Consider the following 22,530-nt stretch of genomic DNA (forward strand, 5'->3'; position numbering starts at 1 on the left):
TATCTTATCTTATTGCATCTTATTTTATTGCATCTTATCTTATTGCATCTTATCTTATCTTATCTTATTGCATCTTATTTTATTGCATCTTATCTTATTGCATCTTATCTTATTGCATCTTATCTTATCTTATCTTATTGCATCTTATCTTATCTTATCTTATTGCATCTTATTGCATCTTATCTTATCTTATCTTATTGCATCTTATTTTATTGCATCTTATCTTATTGCATCTTATCTTATTGCATCTTATCTTATCTTATCTTATTGCATCTTATTGCATCTTATCTTATCTTATCTTATTGCATCTTATTTTATTGCATCTTATCTTATTGCATCTTATCTTATTGCATCTTATCTTATCTTATCTTATTGCATCTTATTGCATCTTATCTTATCTTATCTTATTGCATCTTATTTTATTGCATCTTATCTTATTGCATCTTATCTTATTGCATCTTATTGCATCTCATCTCATAACGTGTCTGCATGTGTTGCTTCCATTAAGACACAGGAGTATTAGCGAGGTCAATCACTGACGTTGGAAGGGAACGTTTTGCTCTCAGTCTGTTCTCTACTTCATCACAGCGGCGTGAGACGGTGGTTGAGGTCCAGTTCTTCCAAACCACTTAAAAAATGTAAAAAGCGGTTCAACAAACTGGAACTAGTGGGCCTCACGAACTCTACAAAACCAGCTTCAGATCAATAGACTCTGAAGTATGTGCAGGAGTGTCCACTGCTGCTTGTTTTACTACATAAAGGAGGCAACGTTTCATTTTAAAGGAGGTGACAGAGTGTCAGCCCACCTCTGTGAGATCTGGGCCTGATGTCGTTTCGTACCTTCTGCTCTGCTGCTCTGTATTAATCACATCGACGTACTTCATCTGGGATTCGTTTCATGTCGATGCAGCTGAACGGTTCTCCACACGGGGGCAGTAGAGTGACGTCCATCAGAGGCTGTGGAGCATTTTAGTAACGTATTAATTACAGTGACTCACATGCTATAATATGAGAGTGACTGCCTCCTGTTGTTCTGGTAGAGGCTTTGTAATCAGTCCTTTACACTTTTCTTATTTTCTGCTTGTGTGTTCCTCTTGATACGTTTTATTTTATTGTTGATTCTTATTTGATGTGACTGCTGACAGCCACAATGCAAACTAAATCACAAATGTGTGGTGTTCATCTTTTTATTAAGATCTAGCAAAAATTAGGTCTTCAACCATTTCTGAACACTAACTTTGTTTTCAATTCCCAAAAATGTGTGTTTGTAGTTGTTTTGTGTCTCTTTGTAGTTGTTTTGAGTCTATTTGTAGTTGTTTTGTGTCTCTTTGTAGTTGTTTTGAGTCTCTTTTGTGTCATTGTATGTGGTTTGTGTCTTGTTGTATTTTGTCTGTCTCTTTGTAGTTGTTTTATGTTTATTTGTGGTCAATTTGAGTCTCTCAGTAGTTGCTTTGTGACTCTTTGGTGTCATTTCGTGTCACTTGTTTATGTATTTTTGTAGTTATTTATGTCTGTGGTTGTTTTGCCTCTTTTTGTATTTGTTTTCTGTCACTTTTCAGACTTTTTCAGTTTCCTTGTAGTTGTTTTGAAACTCTTTTGTAGCTGTTTTGTGTCTCTTTGTAGCTGTTTCATGGCTCTTTGTGGTCAATTTGAGACTCTTTTTAGATTGCCTTGTGTCTTTTTGTAGTTGTATGTGTGGTCATCTGAGTCTCTTCTTCGTTGGTACATGGAGGGCCGTCACACTTTGGACACCTGACCCCTGTGCCCAGGTAATGGAGTATTCTATCCACGCGCACAGTCCTGGTCCCGTGCTAGTGGTTGATGAGCCCTTACTGCTCCTGGGCGGAGCTTCTGATCTGCTGCAGCACACGTTGCTAACTTTGCGTTGAGGTGAAACATTTTAGACAATCGTCCCCAAACAGGTGACGGCTGACCTGCAGGAGGAAGCCGCCAGAAACGAACACGAGCGCTTCTTTTTGTTTTTTTTACAGAAACACGTGACCGAGTGAAAAACGGAGAGTTGAGACAGTTTCAAAGTTGCTCGGAAATCCCAAATTCAAGTCAATATTTACAAAAGTGGATTAGTGATTAACCGTCCTCGTCTGCTGCAGCTGTTCAGAGTCCCAGCAGCGCGCACACACACACACACACACACACACACACACACACACACACACACACACACACACACACACACACGCACACGCACACACAGGGCAGCGGGCAGCTCGGTCACTCGGTCACTCAGTCCGCTTCACGATGCTGTGCGTCCGGGTCTGGAGAGGTCTGAGTCCCCTGTGCAGAGGAGGTCACCTGTCAGCATGGACACGGACCCAGAGCCGCACAGCAGCCTCCACGCTGGACCTCAGCGGGATGTATCCGCCCATTGCCACTCCGTTCACCCCCGAGGAGGACGTGGACTACCAGAAACTGGAGGGAAACCTGCAGAAGTATGCCAAGATACCATTCAAAGGTCAGGACACACTACTCTGTGCTTATGGGAGTCCAGAAGAGTCCAGAACGATTAGTACAGGGGTCACTGAGGCGGACCCAGATGGTCCACAGTAAGACTTAATGTGTTCACACAGACGGTTCAATGTGAGGAGATCTTTTAGGAATACACCAGTCTGCAGCCGTCTTTGGTTAAACGTTAGGATAGTTGGGATGACGTCGAGGACACGTGAACGTGTTACTCTTTCACAGGAACCTGCTGAGAGGTTCATCGGCTGTCAGCCATCAGTGTTTGTTTAGGGACCTGAGAGAGAGGACAAAGTTCAGCATGGAGGAAAAAACGCAAAATCACCTGACGGGGTTTGTCGCCCTCTGGTGGTTTTATATTACCACTATTTACACAATAGCCTACGACTAATTAATTATTATAACATTCCTGCTACTGTTACATTTTAATTCAGATATATTTACATATTTTCTATTGTTTTTTTTACACTTTTTTGTGTGGTTTTCCTTTTTATTTGTATTTTTTTGCAATACTTGATTTTCTATTTAAATTTCTCTTGCTGTGTTTATGTCATGCACCAATACATCGGTGCATGTTAACACCTCTACTGACAGTGTGTATATCTGCTGCTGTCCTGGCACTAAACTGTGTCTACTACTACTACTACTACTACTACTAGTTCTCATCTGCTATAACTACTCATCTTTTTCATCATGTTGTATATATATTTTGTGACCTGTGTGATGAGGGTTTTTCTGTCCGTCTGTTGTCTCTCGTGCTGCTGCTGCTATTATTACTACGTTTGCAGCTTTTAATGCCGCTGACACGACCACATCTGCTGTCATCACAGCTGTTGCTATTTCAACACAATACAATTAGAAGGTACGCATATAGAGAGAAGGAGGAACAAAGTACTTCAGATGTGGAGAACAGAGTAGTTCACAAGAGTATCTACAGTTTGGCACACACAAATAAAAAAATGAATGTGAAGCCACCGGTTTTAAAGACAGGATAACTTGAGGTAACACAAATATAAATAACGAGGTGTTTTGTGTTGCAGGTCTGGTGGTTCAGGGCTCCAACGGGGAGTACCCGTTCCTGACAGAGGAGGAGCGGGTGGAGGTGGTGAAGACGGTCAGACGATCGCTGCCCACAGACAAACTGCTGATGGCCGGATCAGGCTGTGAATGTAGGTCTGTGTGTGTGTGTGTGTGTGTGTGTGTGCGCGCTCTCACCCCATCTAATGCTCAGTGTTAACTAGAATCAGAGTCACCTTTTATTGGCCAAGTACGTTGCACACACAATATAACTATTTTAAATATATATGTATATAGTTATATATATATATATATATATATATATATATATATATATATATATATATATATATTGTTATATACATTTTTTTATTTTATTGTATATGTGTATGTATATATATACATTTTTTTATTTTATTGTGTGTGTGTGTATATGTATATATATATACATACATACATACATACATACATACATACATACATACAAGTCGAGTCAAGTTGAAAACAAAACAAATAGTTTAAAGAGATGAATGCTGTATGAATATGTATCTTCTGTTTGTACCACTAAAGATGTCAACTACGACTATGAAAAGATGCTTTTTTTAATACATTAAAGGTTCTGTGATAAATATAATTTAAAAAAAAAAAAAAAATGACAACAATTAGTTGGCTTCAAGCCAGCTGTCATATTAATGTGACATTTACATTATTTTTTTTTCATAAAAATCACCTATGCTGAGATAAAAACTGATTACGGAATAAAAAAGAAAATGCGGTTCAACTCTCCAAAGTTCACTCATGTTGTGAGTTCTTCAAACGGATCACAATCGCTAAAATTAAATATAATAACGTCACGCAATGAAGGCCGTCAAAAAGATGACTAACCCTTTAGTGGTCTTCGGTAAAGTAAAAGAGTTTATTCACACTGAACGCTGATAATTGAAGTCAAACGGAGTCTGTAACAGTTTTATTTCCTGTTCAGTTCTATGATGAACATCCATCGATGAGAGCAGAGCGATGCGCTTTAACTCACTGACGGTATGAAAGCCTGCCGTTCTCTCACTTCAGCGGTTATTTCACAGATGTGTAGTCAGTCAACAGTCCAGGGACAGATTTGTTGCGTACATTGTCTGGGTTCTGCTCGGCCCTTCCCGCCGTTCTGATGTCAGTTTTACAGCCACTTCACTTCATTTTTCTTCTCGCTCCGCCGGTATTCAGTCGCTCCTCGTGTCCGTCCTCCTCTTCACCGCATAGACACAGTGAAGAGGAGGCCACGGTTGTTACCTTTAGTTTCTTAAGTAGGAGAAATAAGATGTGTGTGTGTGTGTGTGTGTGTGTGTGTGTGTGTGTGTGTGTGTGTGTGTGTATATATATATATATATGTGTATGTATGTATGTATGTATGTATATATAGATCACAAGGAAGAATAACAAGAAATTGGTATAAAACTGAAACCCCGACTATAAAGCAGTGATTTGAAAATATTATATATGGAAAAAAAAAAGACCGTTCAGCTTTGAGTAATATCATTTTTTTGTTTGTAAACGTAATAAACGGATGATTTATGATACATTTATGCACATACATTTACAAAATATTGGATTTGTATACTTCGCTCAATAATGGAAACTTTTAACTACGGCTGTTTTGTCCTTTTTTTAATTGTTTTAGTTTATCGGTGTTTTATTTTTCTTTCTTATTGTAAAAAAGTCACAAGTTGGCGTACACAATAGTTTTGGTTGTATATGTAAACCAAAACTTAATCAATATTAGAATTAAATTACAATAAATAAATACAGAAGGAACAAAAAGCCAAGTGCAATATGACAAACCTCCCGCAGTCCTTTTAAAGGTTTTTGACGGACGTGTCGTGCAGGTTGTAAAGTTGTAAAGTTGTTTTCCACTCTCTCGTCTCATCAGCCACCAGAGCCACAGTGCAGCTCACCGAGAAGATGGCGGCGGCCGGAGCCGACGTCGTCCTCGTGGTGACGCCCTGCTTCTACAAGGGCAAGATGGACGGCCGCGCTCTGATCCAGCACTTCACAAAGGTCCGCTGACGGTCTCGCACATTACTGTATTAAGTAATTGTATTACTGTGTGACTTTGGTGAATTTAAAATAAATTAATAAGTTAGAAACCGATCGAGGCGGCAACTCCCTTATACAGCGAGGTGAACATTTCACAATAAAGGGGACGATTCACTGATCTAGAATACTTCTATTGCTTCTATTTGATGGCTGCCATAACATGCTTTGAGTTTACATATTTCCGTACAACATTATTTTGATATTTTATAGTACGAATTATATGAAGCTGCAGTGCAAATGTTAACTTTAAGGGATCCGAGGGAAGGATTAAATGAGAACATCTTGAAAAAGTACGGTACTTTTATTGACTTGGGAATCAAACCAGAGTCATGAAAGAGAAGGGAGAGGATTAGAGTTCAAACATGGCGCTCTTCTCTCTGCGTCTCCCCTGCAGGTGGCGGACAGCAGCCCTGTGCCGGTGGTTCTGTACAGCGTGCCGGCCAACACGGGGCTGGAGCTGCCGCTGGACGCCGTGGTGCAGCTGTCTCAGCACCCAAACATCCTGGGCCTTAAAGACAGCGGAGGAGACGTAAGCAACGCATCTTCTTTATTTTCCCATGCAAAGATCCCAATCAGCTGTCGGTGTCGCAGAAACATTATCTGTGTCGAGCAGCTCAGGCTGTTCCCATACAGCGTTCGTAGCTACACCTACAGACATGAAGGGTGTGTGGGACGAAAGATGGATGAAAAAAAAGGAAGATCGCTGTTCCTGCCCAGCGAAGAGAGAAGTCAACGATGATTTATTTGTCACGTAACTTGTGTACTGAAGTAACGCCACTTCTGTAGTTATTTTAGCCTTTTTCAAAACCTAACTAAGTATTTAACAATGTTTTCTTAAACCTAACTAACTATTTAACAATGTTTTCTTAAACCTATGTAAGTATTTAACAATGTTTTATTAAACCTAACTAACTATTTAACAATCTTTTCTTAAACCTAAGTATTTAACAATGTTGTCTTAAACCTAAGTATTTAACAATGTTTTATTAAACCTAACTAACTATTTAACAATGTTTTATTAAACCTAAGTATTTAACAATGTTTTATTAAACCTAACTAACTATTTAACAATGTTTTATTAAACCTAAGTATTTAACAATGTTTTATACATTTTAAAATGTTGTTACTAAATCAATGCTGATTCGGCAGCGACAACAATCAGTAGAAGCGGCGCTGTATTTCTTTGTTCAGTAAACTAGCTGCTGTAGAGAAGAGAGTTATGCTGTTGAAGAACCTAAAACTTAAATGTGTGTGTGTGTGTGTGTGTGTGTGTGTGTGTGTGTGTGTGTGTGTGTGTACTTTTATCCTTCTGGGTTGGTTGCAGGGTTACTTGTTGGGAAGCAAAAAAAACAGTTTGCTCTTGTCGAGCCCTTAATACCTTTTTCGTCTGTGTGGGAAGTGTCTGCAAGAAGTTGCACAAATGGATTTGTGATTTGGGAAATAGCAGTTTGTCCACTTGCTGGGAGACAGGAGCGTGGGCGTAGTTCAAGCACACAGCGGCCCTGCTCAATGGTGGGCGTGAAGAGGACGGACGCAGAAAACAAGGGGTGAAGGGTCAATTTGAGGAAGGCAGACGAAAGTTGCAGAAATATTATTCAGAACATGAGTGGCGAACAGATTTGCCCACATCAGCCAGCTCCTGCTATTTGGCAGATTACGTGATCAAAAAAATGTCTCCTCTGGAATTGAATCTTGTTATATTTTGACCCAAAGTACATTTGAGGACATATTTTCCGAAAATAAATTGGTGTGTTATCAGCTGACTCTGGCGTGGACAGGCTTGTAGGACAAGATTGACTTGTCTCACGGCGCGGTCATCATGATTGATCACAAACAACCTGTGATTGCTTGTGCAAAAAAAAAAAAAAAAAGCTTCTTTACTGTCTTTTTCCTTTTCACTGCTCGTGTTTCTGTGTGCATTAAAGCAGGCACATATAATCCATGCAGCTGTAGGGCTACAGCTAACATTTTAAATTGCAGATAAATATGTCCGTTATGTTTTCTTGATCAGTTGTTTCGTCTATGAAATCTCAAAATAATTGTTAAAAATCTGTGTTTCCAAGATGACGGTCTCAAATGGTTTTGGGTCCAACGTCCCGCCGCCTACGTTAGCTACCTAGCTACGTTAGCTACCTTGCTAACTAGCAAGACATCCGTGTCCGGAGCTACGACAACAATTTACCGCCCCACTGACGTCTGTTGACACCATAACAACTAACAACAATCTGCAATTTATTTTGTACAAGTCAAATGACCACGAGAAAGTTCAATGTCTGTTCTTCTCCTATCTTATTTCTATGGACTTTATTCTCTGCTCAGGTAGACGGTCCTCCAATATATCTTTCCATAGACAATATTCTATTCAATTCAATTCATTTTCTATAGCCTATAATCACAGATTCTCCTCAGAAGACGTTATAATCTGTACACATGCGACATCCTCTGTCCCAGGACCCTCACAGTTGCGACTTCTAGTAATAACAGCAGCAGTGGATATAGTGGAATAATGCTGATACTAGAAGCACTAATGGTATCAGCAATAGTAATGCATCTACTAATAATAAAGATAGTTGCAGTGGGAGTCAGCAGGGCTACGGCAGGAGGCAAGACCAGGGTCCAGATATAACCACGATCCACAGAAACCTGCGAGGCGAGAAAACACAAGAAGAATGTTAATGCCCTGAATGTTGTATAGAGGACCTTTTTAAGTATAATCATTTATGAAATAGTGGTGGTGAGGTTTGAGTTTTCAGTGGGATGTTCCTTTTTAAAAGCAGCTGTTTTGAGACTCCGGTTGCCGAGCTCGTTAGCGGATCAAACGGCAGTCAGATCCTCAGATTCTCTCCGCTCCTTTTGAAACAAAACTAACCAAACGGAGACACAACAAGTAAGAAATAGATCCGTTTGTGGTTTCCGTGCGTTTCTATTTCGGGCACGCGAGACTAAGCGGCAGCTTGTGTTTTTTAATCGTCTCCGTTCGTCAACGGTGATACGTTTTGACGTTGACCGCCACCTCTCGATCGGGCGGTCAACGTCTGACGGGTTGGTTGTTTGTGAATAAACGACTGAGACGTACCGAGGGTTCGTCAGCTGGCGGGTTTAGACGTGTCGCGGGTTTTGAATCCTGCTCGAGACGTTCGTCATCCGCCAATCAGATCGGCCTCATCTCTGCAGCTTTTAATGTTCTTGTCGTGACGTTAAGATATTAACAGTTAAAGCATTACGAGTTTCACCTCATCTCCTGAAATCTGATTCCTCCTTCCCACGCTGTTGCACATCTTGTGTTTTTGGCGTCGAGCCTGTGCACCTCCTGCACGTGGCAGACGTGCGAATCTACGAGGGCGTTGTTGTCGAGGCGTCACCGTTTTTTTTTTTTTTTGCACACCAACCAAAATCACCGTGTTCTGCAATCATCCCGTCTCTTCGGTGAAATAATCACAGCGCCTTCATTGTTTGTCCCCGCAAGAGAGCCGCGAGCAATCAAAGCCTCGTCTGTAACGGCTCAGAGATAGTTCTGACCTCCTAAATATGACGCCAGCGTCACGATCACGCTGCTAATTGACATTAAAACAACATACAGTGTTGATTAAGATGACTACTGATGATTACAGTTCATAACATAAACATTGTCTCAATCACATTACATTTTTTAGACTGAAATCTGATTTTTTTGTTTTGTTTTTTATACACATACTCCACATTGTTGCCCTGAGGCAACAATAAAAAGAAGAAGAATTTAAATAAATAACCTCTGGGTGCATTTTGTGATTGATGCGTTATCATAAGTCATAAGGGTTAAGTTCCTCTTTGCTCTCACGTTGACACACTGCAGCTTAATGACAATAATGAGAGTTTAAAAAAAGTAAAAGATAATGAGTGTTTTCCTGTCACCGGGGCGATGTTATTTTCTCCCACTGGAGCTGTATCGAAATAAAGTGCTCAACGCTTTCAGGAGAGCAGCAGGAGCTCCTGTAACCCGATCGACTGACTGATCAATTACAGCCGGCGTGTTTGAAATGACTGATATGAGGGAAAACTGATTGACACCACGGCGGTTAAAAATAGCCCCCCCATCGGCGGTGACGGTGAGGGAGATTTAAAGTGGAGGCTGCAGGGTTTTTTTTTTTCTCCCTGCGGAGCCTTCGGTTTCATGTGCGGAGGAGCCGCGGAGTCGTCTTCCTTCCTCCTTTTGAACATTTCAGCTTTATTTGGATTCTGACGCTTCATATCTGGATTGACAAAAGAGAATTAGAAGAGGCAAAACAAAATAGGAAGCTTATCAATTATTCATGAGTCTTCCCCCTCCTCCTCTTTTGAAGATGATTCCTTTTTCTTCTCACTTGGGACTTGTCTCTGGGTTTTCTCTCTCTCTCTCTCTCTCTCTCTCTCTCTTCTTCTTCTCTTGTTTATGGTTTTGAACGATCCCCCTCCTCCCAAATCCTCCCCCATGTTAAGAGTCGATTTGAGCGATTTGTGTACCTTGTGAGATGTTTGATTTGTCGTCGTCTCTTGTGACAGCATCTCCAGGGATTAAAAAAAATAAAACTACACCAGATACTAGTCCTGACAGCAGGGAGGAGTGATGACAATGAAACGGTCCTGATGTTTTACCTTCTTCTTCTCTCTCTATGTGTGTCTTTTATACTCTCTCCTCAGATCTCACGGATTGGCCTGATTGTTCACAAAACCAAAACGCAGGATTTCCAGGTGTTGGCGGGCTCAGCGGGGTTCCTCATGGCCGCCTATAGCGTTGGTAGGAAGCCCTAAGACCGGGACCTTTATTGTCTCTTTTGTACATCTTTCATATCAGTTCCTCTATTAAAGGTGCAAAGAAAACATCCACATAATTCACACATTTTCCTTCAGATGTCAACATCTGTCCTTTCTGCCCATAAGCCCTTGCATTGTGGCGTCACTTCTTGTTGTTGTTTCCACATTTCACTCTCACTCCCGATATTGAGTTGCACAGGATTTCATGTCCTAGACATGTCCTCATTTTTGATTGATTTCCTACTGTGCCTCCTGTTAAGCAGCTCTTATGGTTTAATTTCATTTTACTATAAAAATCAATTAGCGAAGGCGTGGAAATTACTTGAAAGAATTAATCCATCGCAAAGTACATTAAGTCAACTCCTGATTAATTTGCTAAATTTACATCATCATTGCGTCCGTAGTGGGAGTAGCAACTCTTTTAAAATCTCTCAGACTTAATGAATGATGAATGATAATGAAACACTCCAAGAGCTGTGAGGCTGGAAAATGGGCAATTATTCACCTTGAAACAAAGACAATTGAATTTGGACGTGTTGATGTTACACACATTAGTCAATGCACCATCATTGAAGAGGTTTCAAAACATTTTATTACCACAAGAGAATTATTACCATTAGGAGAAAACACTCTGTGCCCAGTTCAGTGCAAAGATAGATTCACTCTTCTGCCCCTCATGGACTTAGTTACCTTGATTTCCCCTATTTGTTTGTGGTCTGCCGTTACGAAACTCGAGTTCAGCATTTTGTACCGTCACCATCTTGTTTTTTGTCTGTCAGAGATTGAGACCATAAACTCATGTTTACAATGTTTACTGAGGGAATAAATCAAGAGAGAAGTAGAGTCATTTTAGACTAGACTTCTATACAACCAGAGGAGTCGCCCCCTGGTGGACACTAGAGAGAATGCAGCTTTAAGGAACTTCAGCATTGACTTTACTTTTCAGAGGTTGCCGCCTGACGGGAAACAATTGTGAATCAATGAAAACGGGAGTCTGATATATTTCTATTTCTCAGAACTTGAGAGTCTGAATGTCACAACCGTAACATAATCACAGGCTGGAAACACCGGAGTCACGCAAAATACCCTCAGCAATCAAACCAGCAACCTCTCTGCCTTTTCAGAAATGAAGTGACTGTTGAGTGTTTTTTTGTGTTTTTTTGAGTGTGCGATCTTTCATTTAAAGTTGCAGCAAATCAAAAATTCATCAGCATCCTTTTGGCAGCAGCTGCCTTCTTATGAATGTCCGCCACGTACCGTGTACTGTAAGCCTGGATTAGATAACACGTTAGGGGATAGGCATCAATATGATGCTCAGGAACCTAATGAGTCATGTTCTCCCACTGCCAGCCCTGCGCCACACACACACACACACACACACACACACACACACACACTTTCACAGTTCTCTGATCTTTGCTCCCGAACATGTTCTCATCTCCATAACTGAAATATGGGAGTAATTGGCTGTGTGTGTGTGTGTGTGTATGTGTGTGTGTGTGTGTGTGTGTGTGTGTGTGTGTGTGTGTGTGTGTGTGTGTGTGTGTGTGTGATGGACACAGGTAGCGCTGAGTGATTGATATGATAATGTGTCCACGGTGAGCGTGTGTTTAAAGTCTTGATATCTGAATTCATTTCTCTCGACACCCTCAACAGTAAAGCTGAGGCCCTGTCAGTCAAACCCTCGTCGAGCGTCGCAACAAAGAGGCGAACACTCGCGTCTACTTCAGTTGTGTTTTGCAGGTTGTCTCAGAATTGAGCCAAAATCTCACGATGTTCCCGTTTCTCCGACAGAAACGTGGCCGTCGGTGTCGTTATAGTGCAAGGACGTGTTTTTTATCGTCACTGAAATTGTACTCTGGTGTTGCGGTTGTGCATTTTTTTGCATAAGCTTGTTGTTGGGAGAACTGCTGGTGATGTCGGCATCTTGAATATTCATGTGTGTGTGTGTGTGTGTGTGTGTGTGTGTGTGTGTGTGTGTGTGTGTGTGTGTGTTCACGAGTTAAAAGTTGAATTTAAAAACTAAAAGTTACGGACAATTCTGCTGCCATCATTAATTCTGTTGAGAGCCAAAAACCAGAACTTTGGGTTTTTGTGGTTCCAAAAGTAAAAAAACTTGAATCATTTGCTGACTTTTGTAATAAGACAAAAGACAAAAAAGAAATCGAGCCCTCCAACATAAACTTGCTGTAATGTGTGCGACAATAATATGTCTCCATTCACATCAGTTTATGCACATTTTGAAGCTTCGCATTAGAAAAGCACTATGGACACGGAAACATTTGATGAATTGAAACAAACTCCTGAAGACTTTTCTGCATTTATCTATCGTAGATACGACCTCGACTTCTTCTTCTTCTTCTTCTTCTTCTTCTTCTTCTTCTACTCCATTTACTGGCAGATTACAGCCAAACGTAGCCGACAGCGCCAACTTCTGACCAAACTACGCTGTAGCAGAGTTCATTCGCTCCAGTTGATGGAAATTGCCTAATTCAAATTTCTTTTTTCCTACATTTCGAAAAATTGACTTAAAATTTGCTTCGCAATTGACGGAAACAGCTAATTATTGCTCTGAATATCGTATGTTGCTCCTTTAACTAGTGAAGTTTTGGTGGACTAGCCGTTTCCCCCTGCCTCTAGTCTTTATGCTAAGCTAAGCTAATGGCCTTACAGCATGACATGCATAACATGACATGAGACTGGTTTTCCCATTTCCAGTCATATTTATTGCGTCTCTCTACTTAAACTCAAGGATCTAACAATCAAAAATAGGCGATATCTTTTTATTAGGTGGAGGAAGGTGTTAACTGATGACAATTATATCATTGGGATGAATGTGTTGTTGGGCAGAGATCTGTTTCAGTCAGTTCTGGCACACAATTCTCCACAAGCCTGGACATTTTGAATCTGATTCTGCCTCCTTTGCCGACCTTTTGGCGTCTTTTCTTCACTCGCGGTGCAGCTTCGCCCGTCAGTCAGCAGCGTTCGGTAAGCCGTGCGGCGGCAAGCCAACAGAAACATAATTCAGACAGAAAATCCGCCCATCGGCAGCCGCCGGCTCGTCTATCCACAACAACAACAACAACAACAACAACAACTTCAAGGCCGCGGACGGAAGGCTGGCTCTCTGCTTCCCTCCTCCACCAGACGCAGGCAGTGAGATGTCACACTGGAAGGCCATCATATCTAGCTGCCTTGGATAATGTGTGTATCTAGCTATGTGTATAAATAAAAAGAAATAAAAAATGACATCGCACTGAATGAACGGCGTACCGATCTGTCAGGAGAGAAAAAGATAGGTCTGGCTTTCTACCTCCAAAACGTTGCCAGTGAATCATTTATGTCTGTGTGTTGACAACACAGCTGTAAAACCAGGAGAGTGATGGACGTCTTTATTTGAGAGGGAAATATGTTCAGGCAGGTTTTATCTACAGTTGTTTGAACACTGAATTCTGTCCACACGTTCGACTTCTTGGGCAGCTCAAGTGCTTCTTGTACTTTGCCGTGATGCATGCTAATGCTTTAGCGCACTGTGCATGATTGGTGGAAGGAGCTTTTTAATATTCTAAACATATAAGCGCTGAGTTGAGTGATTGCTCACAGTGAGCTGATCAAACGTGATTTATCCGGCCACCTTCCTTCAACTTAACGTGAGTATGAAACCAGATTGGAACAGCTGGTTGTAAGTACAACCCTTAAAAGCTGGACCAGGTTGTTGTTGTTGTTTTTTTTGCAGAGATGGGGAATTTGCTAACCAAAAATCCTGTGAGATCACTTTAGTCAACATATATTCTAATGGTAAAGATTTTTTTGTGCGTTTTTCTACGAAAGCCAGCAACCTCCGGTTCTGCCGAGTGAAGCCGATGTTGAAGTGTCTTAAAGCTGCATTCTCTCTAGTGTCCACCAGGGGGCGACTCCTCTGGTTGTATAGAAGTCTAGTCTAAAATGACTCTACTTCTCTCTTGATTTATTCCCTCAGTAAACATTGTAAACATGAGTTTATGGTCTCCATCTCTAGTTTACAGTCTTCTTCAATACAGCATGATGTTCATTTAGTACATTATGGAACATTTAGAGTGAAACAGACCATAAAGCAGGGGATGATTTAGGGGCGGGGCTACACAGTGATTGACATGTCTCTACCAGAGACGTATACGGTCGTCTCTACGTCACTCCTCCGCATTCCAAATATGGTAACGTCTGTTCATTGGATGCAAAAAACAACAACATGGCGACGGCCGTAATCCAAGATGGCGACAGCGAAATCACCGAGGCTTTAAAACATCAGACCACAAACCAATGGTGACGTGACGATGACTACGTTTAAGTGAAATAACTGAAATGTTGTCCAGCACTTTGGTTCATGACTGAATTGCTGCAGAACTAATGACACTCCCATCAGCCTCAGCTGTACCGCGCTGCTGAACTGAGATGGTGAACATCGTCAACATTATACCTGCTAAATTCAGTCATTGTAAACATGTTAGCGCGGCGAAGTTAGCTCAGGCCTCATGGAGACGCTAGAATGGCTGTTGAGACACAGTTTGGATCTTTCTTTCCTTCCTTTTGTATTGAGACACGTGCTGGTAGAAGGAAAGGATGTGGTGGCTCAAAAGGTAAAGAAAGTTTCTCATTGTTTTACGGTATATCGCTGTATATTCTGAATCCGTCGGCTCTTGATTGTGATCCGGGTGTCTAGGTGCGGTAGGCGGGGTGTGTGCGCTGGCCAACGTTCTGGGCCGGGAGCTGTGCGAGTTGGAGAGCCTGTGTGTGTCCGGTCGCTGGGAGGAAGCCAGAGGCCTGCAGCAGCGCCTCATCGAGCCCAACGCCGCCGTGAGTGCCATCTGCTGCGCGGTGGACGCTTTTAGCCGCCGCGCACACACACACACACACACACACACACACACACACACACACACACACAACAGAACAAACTCTCACAAGTAATGACAGACTGGAGGTTTAGTCATGTCTCTCAGAACTGATCTGGAGTCTATTGGCTGCTTTTATGACGTTCAAGTTGTGCATAGTATAAAGTCCAGTCTGCCCAGCAACAAGGCAGCTTCCCTCTTGCATGCATATGTCCTGTTTACTTAGAAAGTAACCTAGTAAATCTAATTAAAACTACAAACAAAATGACAACATTAAAGAGTAACTTTGGCTTAAATGCCTCTATGCTTGAAATAATAATAAACAAATCTGTAGGACACAACATTTTCCATAACCAGTGTGGAATTAAAATCACAACACAGCACACAACTTTTCTCTCTTTTCTGTGGATTTGAAATTAAACAACATTACATTATCAGCACATTACAAAATGTGGTGAATCGGTGTTAATGACTGATTATCTGGCGCTAGCAATGTGCTTTACTACACTGTGCGTCAATGAAGCATTCATGTTACACCTTTAGCATCTTGCTGGTTAGCTAGTTAGCTTGCTAATTCCACCTTGTCTTTATTTTACATACAAAACATTTGAAAAACAACAAACTGCTTGCTGGGCTTGGTCTATCTTACTTTAAAGTGTAGCGAGACTTTACAGTTTTTAAATTACCGTTCATAATGGCCGTTACCTTTCCAATTAGCCCATGCTAATCACTACAGCTAATGCTAATTGCTAGCATGCTGACCATTTGTATGATTATGGTTAGGCAAGAGTGTTGTAAAGGGTCTGTTATTGTGACAACATAAAGTATAAACTCTTATACACATTTGTGGATTTGTGTTAACATGCAAGACCGGGATATGTGTTCGCTAGCGATTAGCATAAGCAAATCACAAGCTAATTGAAAGAGTGACGGACACTCTTCGCTAATACTCCTCTCTCCACAGTCTACGGAGTCGGGAGAAGTTGGTTTTATAGGAAAGGGACGGGGAGGGAGGGTTTGTTGGTGACAAAAGCTGCCTCAATGAACGTCAGGAGAGTTAGTACTGTAGCTGAATTATTTTTTATAACAAACGTAACAAGACCTTGTAATTCTTACAAGAGGGTAAAAGTTTATTTCAAGATGAAGATGTGTCGAGTTAACTTCTACAGAGTATGGAAATGAAACTGGGCTGGAGCTTCACAAAGTTATATGAGAGAGCTGTGTGTTCTCCGAGTGAGACGGTTGAGAAAACGACACCGGATGATACGCTTCGGGCTACAGATGTGTCTGTTAATGTTTGTTAAATGTTAACTCCTCGACATGCCGCATCGTGAAACTCCAGCTTCGCTCTCGTAGGAAGTGACACGTGATCCGGATGCCGCTCTGCAGCCAGATATCGATCACAAATAAAGTAAACGTGTCAGTATTGATAAAGCTTTGAAACCACACGGCAGAGGTGGCGGGGGGGGGGGGGTTGTTGTTGTACAGGGAGACTGATTGGAGCTCTGTGTTGCTAGGTGACCAGGAAGTTTGGCGTTCCCGCCCTCAAGCAGGCGATGGAGTGGTTCGGTTTCCACGGCGGTGCCTGTCGATCGCCTCTTCAGCCGCTCGCGGAGGCCGAGACTCAGCAGTTGAGGCGGGACTTTTCCTCCAACGGTTGGCTGTGAGGTGACACGGGCAGGGTGTGTGTGTGTGTGTGTGTGTGTGTGTGTGTGTGTGTGTGTGTGTGTGTGTGTGTGTGTGTGTTCTTTACCTGGAAACACTTAAGCTGTTCAGTCCATAGACGGTGTGAAGTGACACGTTGGGGGAACTCGGCAAAAAAATAAATCTGTTGTTGACTCGCATAAAAATACCAAAAATCAAATCAACTAGGTTCAAATATATACAGTATATATAAAGTTGTTATAGGTTTGTTTCCTAAATCATTTATGTTGATTGTTTTGTTTCACAAAGAAAAGAATCTACATTTTTAACGAATTAATACAACTTTAAACAAAGTTTTTTGTTGGCCGTCTAGATCAGAGAACATGTGATTCAACAAGCCAATCAGGTGTGGCTCCCCTTCCTAATGTCACATGCTCATTAGAATATACCGCCGCCGCCGCCGCCGCCAATCAGAGCAGACTAGGCTTTTTCAGAAGGGGGGCTCTTAAAGAGACAGGCGCTAAAACGAAGCGTTTCAGATCGAGGGTGAATTCAGGTACATTCAGACAGACGGTACGAGAAAAATAAAGTGTTTTTTGATTATTGAAGCATCTAAACATGTTGAAGTAGAAAACCCAAATTCAAGTATGAACCTGCATATGAGCATGATGTGTCTCCTTTAATCTCAGAGAATTTCTGGGGGTTTTTCTCACAAATTTATGATTTTGTTTTTGTGTTGTACAATTTAATTCTTGGAAATTCTGAGCCTTTTATGTCTATGCACTTGTTTCAACAATAAAATTGCATTTCACTTCAATAATATATGTTTCATGTCATTTTAACTGAAGAAAAAACTGGGTTTGTTTCCAAATAATTCCTCTTTCTGCAGACAGATTTGGTGTTTTTGAAGTGTAAACGCTGCGGAGGTGTCTTCTCTCTACTGACCAGCAGGGGGCGACTCCTGGAACAAAACCCTTAAAATCTCTTAAGCTTGTGTTCCTATTTCAGAGATTTAGAAGTGCAGGAGGCTGACTCATTTCCAGGTTTTAGGACTCATTTCTGCAGCACTCTATTACCTGCATAATGAACACTGAAGGATTTCTCTTAACTTACCGTGTGACTGCGTGTAATTCGCTGACACGGTGCAGCGAAAGGTGCCACGGGCGCCTCTTTGTTCCATTGTGAGAATTTGAAGGGTAGAATATGTAGCGCATTCATTTTACACTTCTGACCCCAAATAAAGGCAGAACGTATATAAAACACACTTAGTAAGAGACGAGGAGCTAACACTCGAGTCAGAGAAGTGAAACCACCTCTTTGAGTGTTTCCCTGTGAAGATGGCTGGCTCACCTGATTCAATTGTCTGTTTATTTACACGTTGGTTTGAATGTTTCCACCGGTAGATTCAAAGATCTCGGATCAGCCGGAGTTCAGTGTGGAGGCTTGACTGGAGGTCACGAACACATTTTGTGTCTGAATGAACCGTCATGGCGCTCTCAGATGTGGAAGAAGTTAAAAGCCTCAATTATGGCGGTAATTAACTCTGAGTGTAGCCATGGCAATGAGAGCCTTCGGCTTCTTTTTTCTTTTTCATATAGAGCAGTTTCTTTGCTTTTATCTAACCGTGTCTCCAATTAGCACCTTTTTTTTTTTTTTGCCGAAGGAAATGCTTCCTGGATCCTAAAGAAAGGATGCATTGTGGGTGCAGGAGGGAAAAGTTCTCGTAGCAATCGGTACGAGATCGACCGACGCACAGTTTTCAGTTCGTTACCGAGTTATAGTTCCGTTTCTTTCACAGCCTTTTAATGTGAAATGTTCCGTGATTAGATATATTGTTACGCTGTGGCAGACCTTTTGATGTGTGAGATGTAAGTTTACATTTTTGTGGAAATATGTGGAATCATTTTCAGCAACTGCAACGGAGCGTCGGCCTTGGCCGCAGTACGTAATTTGCCGCGGTGCATAATGCCTTTTGAACACGTATTCATTTGTTGGGTTAATAGTTTCACGTTAACAGTTTCAGGTGCCATATTCGGTTTATAAGATAGAATTCATTGCGTGTAATAGATTGAAATATTTACGAGGTTTTCAGTGGCTTTGCCTTCTTTGAGTCCATGCACACATTTTTGGTCAAATCTGCATTTAAACATTAGATAATTTAAGAAGTAATCAAATGATATAAGCATGAGCCTTCCTGTTCAGGCGTCTTTCTTTCGTTAATCAAATGGTTTTGGGATTTGTTTTGTTTGTGTGAAAAGTAGACGCCTCCACCTCCACCTTCCACCTCCACCTATAAGATCAGAGGACGACGACGACGACGGAGGAATTTGTAAATAAATTCACAATCAAAGAGTTCTGGTAACGAAAGTTTTCGAATGTTCTGTAAAAACCCCAAACTGTGAATCAAACCAGAGCAAAAACAAGTTTGATGATTCTCGGTGTGTTTGTCTGCAGAACCATTATAACCAAATACAATCAGACACACACACACACACACACACACACACACACACACACAACATGGTGTGCAGTGGTGCTTTGAGTTCATTAGTTCCACCTGGACTTTTAGAGGATGAAAGGATGCATTCAACACATTGGTCACAAACTTCCCTTTTTTCCCAGTTTGAAAGACATTCCTCTCAAAAGACTTCATCTGAACTCGTCTATTTGGGAACATCGCTGCGACACAAAAGCCTTTGACTCTCTTTGATTGTGCGGCGGTGACAGCGATGCTGAGGCCTCTCTCCAAGGATTTCTGATACGAATGAGGTGAATTCTCTTCATTCACTCGTTTGTAAAGCCTCTTTTCCAAGGGCGCTCGCGTCGCTTCAAATCTATGACACAAAAAAAAAAAGAAACAGCAGAGAGAAAAAAGATTTTTCTTTGTTCTTTTCTTTTTTTGGAATACCTTTTATAACTGTGTTTCTCCATGGCTGCTAAACCTAAATGCTTTAGGAGCGAAGGAGCATGGAGAGGTTAAAGCTCAATTGTTTAGCAGCCAAAGAGAAACACAGTTCCTTTCAGAGACAGAAAAGGAGAGTTAATTTTTTTGACCTCTTAATTTTTCTAATTTCTAATTTAGCTCTTCTTCTTTCTCCTCACAGCTTCTATTAACTGAACTGCTGCAGAGTTGGTGACCTTACAGCTTCCCCGCTGACCTTTAGAAACTTTTTCTTTAAATGAAATAAAAAAAATAAAAAAAACGGTACTTTTGAACTTCCTTCATCTTCTTCTGAGCTGCAGTGTCTCCAGGCGGCCACACGGAGGCGACGCGCTCCACCGCGCTGCTCTGCGTCAAGGGCATTCCCTTTGATCTCAGTGGACCCGCGAGGCTTCTTGTGATGCCAACGGTCCCGGTGGACACACACACACACACACACACAGCAGCAGCGATGGTGGGCTGTGTGTGTGGGGTGGGGGTGGGGGGGGGAGAGAGAGAGGTATAATGTGTATATCTTGCTCCTGCTCCTCCCGGGGCGAGCGAGTGGCGAGTCAGCAGAAGCTGCCCTCAGCGCTGCAGAGTCACCGAGAGGAGGGCGAAGATGACATCAAGTTGAAATCCTCCCTCCTCCCTCCACACTTCATCATCCCTCCACACCTGACAGTTTGTCATTCGTCTCCCCCGCTCCCTCTTCCCTCCATCACTCTCTCTCTCTCTCTCTCTCTCTCTCTCTCTCTCTCTCTCTCTCTCTCTCTCCCCCTCCCTCCCAGCCCTCCAGGCGGTGTGGTGACCTCTCTGTTTAGTGTAGCATGTAATGCCCAGTCCCTCTCTGTCTCTCTCTTGTAGTGGCGGCGACTCAGATTAAAACCAAGCCTAAAGATTCCCAGATTCCCCCACACAACCCTCCCTTTTTGCCTTCCCATCCCGTCCCTCCTCCCCCAATCCTCATATCTCTCTCTCTCTCTCTCTCTCTCTCTCTCTCTCTCTCTCTCTCTCTCTCTCTCTCTCTCTCTCTCTCTCTCTCTCTCTCTCCCCCCCACACTAAGCCAGATGAATATCAAGATGTATGTTATTTTTTTTCCTGTGGCCTTCCACACATCTCTTGGCCTCTGAGCTTTAATGTGAGTAAAAACGACGACAAACCGCCGGTGACTTTGTGAAGAAAGACTTTCCGTCGGTGAAGTAGAAAACGAAAGCATGCGGACACCGAGACGTCGCACTGGTTTGCGACGGCTGAGCATGTCGAGGACAAGCTGCTCGTCTAGTTCTTGGGTAGCGTTTAGTCTGTCTGACGACAACGACAAATATGGAAAAGAGTGATATTATGGATAGTTTTAGCCTGATACATTAGATGGAGGAGTGATGGTGGAAGTGGCAGATAAAAAGGTAGAGAGAGAAACACAGTGCCAGTTAACAGGCCAACTATAGAAAGGTAGAGGCTGAGTTTTCACAGTGACACTTGAGTCTTGGATGGAGCTTCACAGCTAGGTGCCGGTCCAATCAGAGAGCTACAGGGAGCAGCGAGCGGCCGAGTTAGCGGCAACCTGATAAACGGCTACTTGAGCTGGCTGTTTGTAGACCTAAAATGAAGCACCGTTTGAGCAGCAGCGCGACCTATTTCTAGCTTCAGACGAAACCATATTTTAGTTTACCTGGCAATAATGAATATTCACTGTCCTATCTACAGGTGTGAGCAGCGTGACATTGTCCCTGTCCCGCTGTAGTAGCTCTGAGTGTATTTAAGGATTGTTTACCGTCTAAATGAATGCTGAACTTAGTCTCTGTTTTCAGATTAATGGTCCATATTTTCCCGGTTTAGTTCTTGATTCAATTATTTGCTTGTAGGAGGACGTAATACCTCTGGAGCACGGACTTAAAGGACCAACAACCCATCAAATACCTACTGTACGGTATGTCATGACGCTCAGTCCATACAAAATATACTTCATAGTCTTTAGGTTTACCTATGCGACAAAACTACTTGGTTAGGTTTAGAAAAAAGGTTTGCTAGGTAACTGGTGTTACTAAACTACGGTAAGATAAGTCAACGTTGACTTGGTTTCTCTCTGGACACGCACTGCGGTCTCCTGGGTGAAAGTCCTGCGTTTGTTTCATCCGTCAAACCTCCCTGAGTAGATGTTCTCGCTCTTTAAACCACCTCAGCTGCTCCGATTTGTTGGAAGTCGAGTTGCTCCGATACCAGTAACATGTCGGATCGGGTATCGGCAAGTGCGCGAGTCCACGCGGCGATCTGATATCGCGTTATCATATCGTTCATCGGCTCATTTACGCCACACATGTCGATGATGTTACATTTCCGAATCGACAAATCAAGTTGAAATTGGCAGGAGGAGAGCTAGTTGCCGTTAGCTTTTAGCTGTTAGCGGCGCAGTCTAAACACGACCAACTCAACGCGATTTGCGCACAAAGTCGACGCAAAGACGCCGGTGACGTAGCGAGAATGAGGCGAGTGCGCAAAGTTTCGCTGCCGCATTTACGCTTACATGACGTTATTTTGAGCGTCGACGGAGCAGCTACGACGTTAGCCTAGCCTAGCACCGATCAATCCGAGCGCCATTCAGAAAACAAGCCTTCTGAATGAACTAAATGTAGACCCTGGTTCCTCCTGTTGAACTGCAGGTACGGTTCCGGTAAAGGTTGATGGACAGTCTTTAATTCTAGAGCTGCCATTTTTGCACAAAAAAAAAAGAAAAGAATCCC

At 42.2% G+C, this 22,530-nt stretch overlaps 1 protein-coding gene across 1 annotated transcript; it reads left to right on the forward strand.

Moving 5' to 3' along the window:
• Positions 1 to 1,903: 1,903 nt before the first annotated feature.
• On the forward strand, positions 1,904 to 17,688 carry LOC137884641 (4-hydroxy-2-oxoglutarate aldolase, mitochondrial-like). Its single transcript, XM_068726509.1, has 7 exons — positions 1,904 to 2,473; positions 3,519 to 3,647; positions 5,417 to 5,544; positions 5,978 to 6,112; positions 10,240 to 10,336; positions 15,053 to 15,186; positions 16,742 to 17,688. Exons 1-7 carry the CDS (start codon positions 2,260 to 2,262, stop codon positions 16,889 to 16,891), a joined length of 987 nt encoding a protein of 328 aa, XP_068582610.1. The 5' UTR covers positions 1,904 to 2,259; the 3' UTR covers positions 16,892 to 17,688.
• The last annotated feature ends 4,842 nt before the right edge of the window (positions 17,689 to 22,530 follow it).

Source organism: Cebidichthys violaceus, unplaced genomic scaffold, assembly GCF_023349555.1.
Source record: "Cebidichthys violaceus isolate CVI_PGR_0920_01 unplaced genomic scaffold, fCebVio1.0.p SCAF_397, whole genome shotgun sequence".
NCBI classification, from domain to species: Eukaryota; Metazoa; Chordata; class Actinopteri; order Perciformes; family Stichaeidae; genus Cebidichthys; species Cebidichthys violaceus.

Coding starts and splice junctions, on each gene's coding strand:
- LOC137884641 (XM_068726509.1), top strand. CDS start 2,260: ATGCTGTGCGTCCGGGTCTGGAGAGGTCTGAGTCCCCTGTGCAGAGGA. Junction 3,648..5,416: donor GGCCGGATCAGGCTGTGAAT/GTAGGTCTGTGT, acceptor TCGTCTCATCAG/CCACCAGAGCCACAGTGCAG. Junction 6,113..10,239: donor TTAAAGACAGCGGAGGAGAC/GTAAGCAACGCA, acceptor CTCTCTCCTCAG/ATCTCACGGATTGGCCTGAT.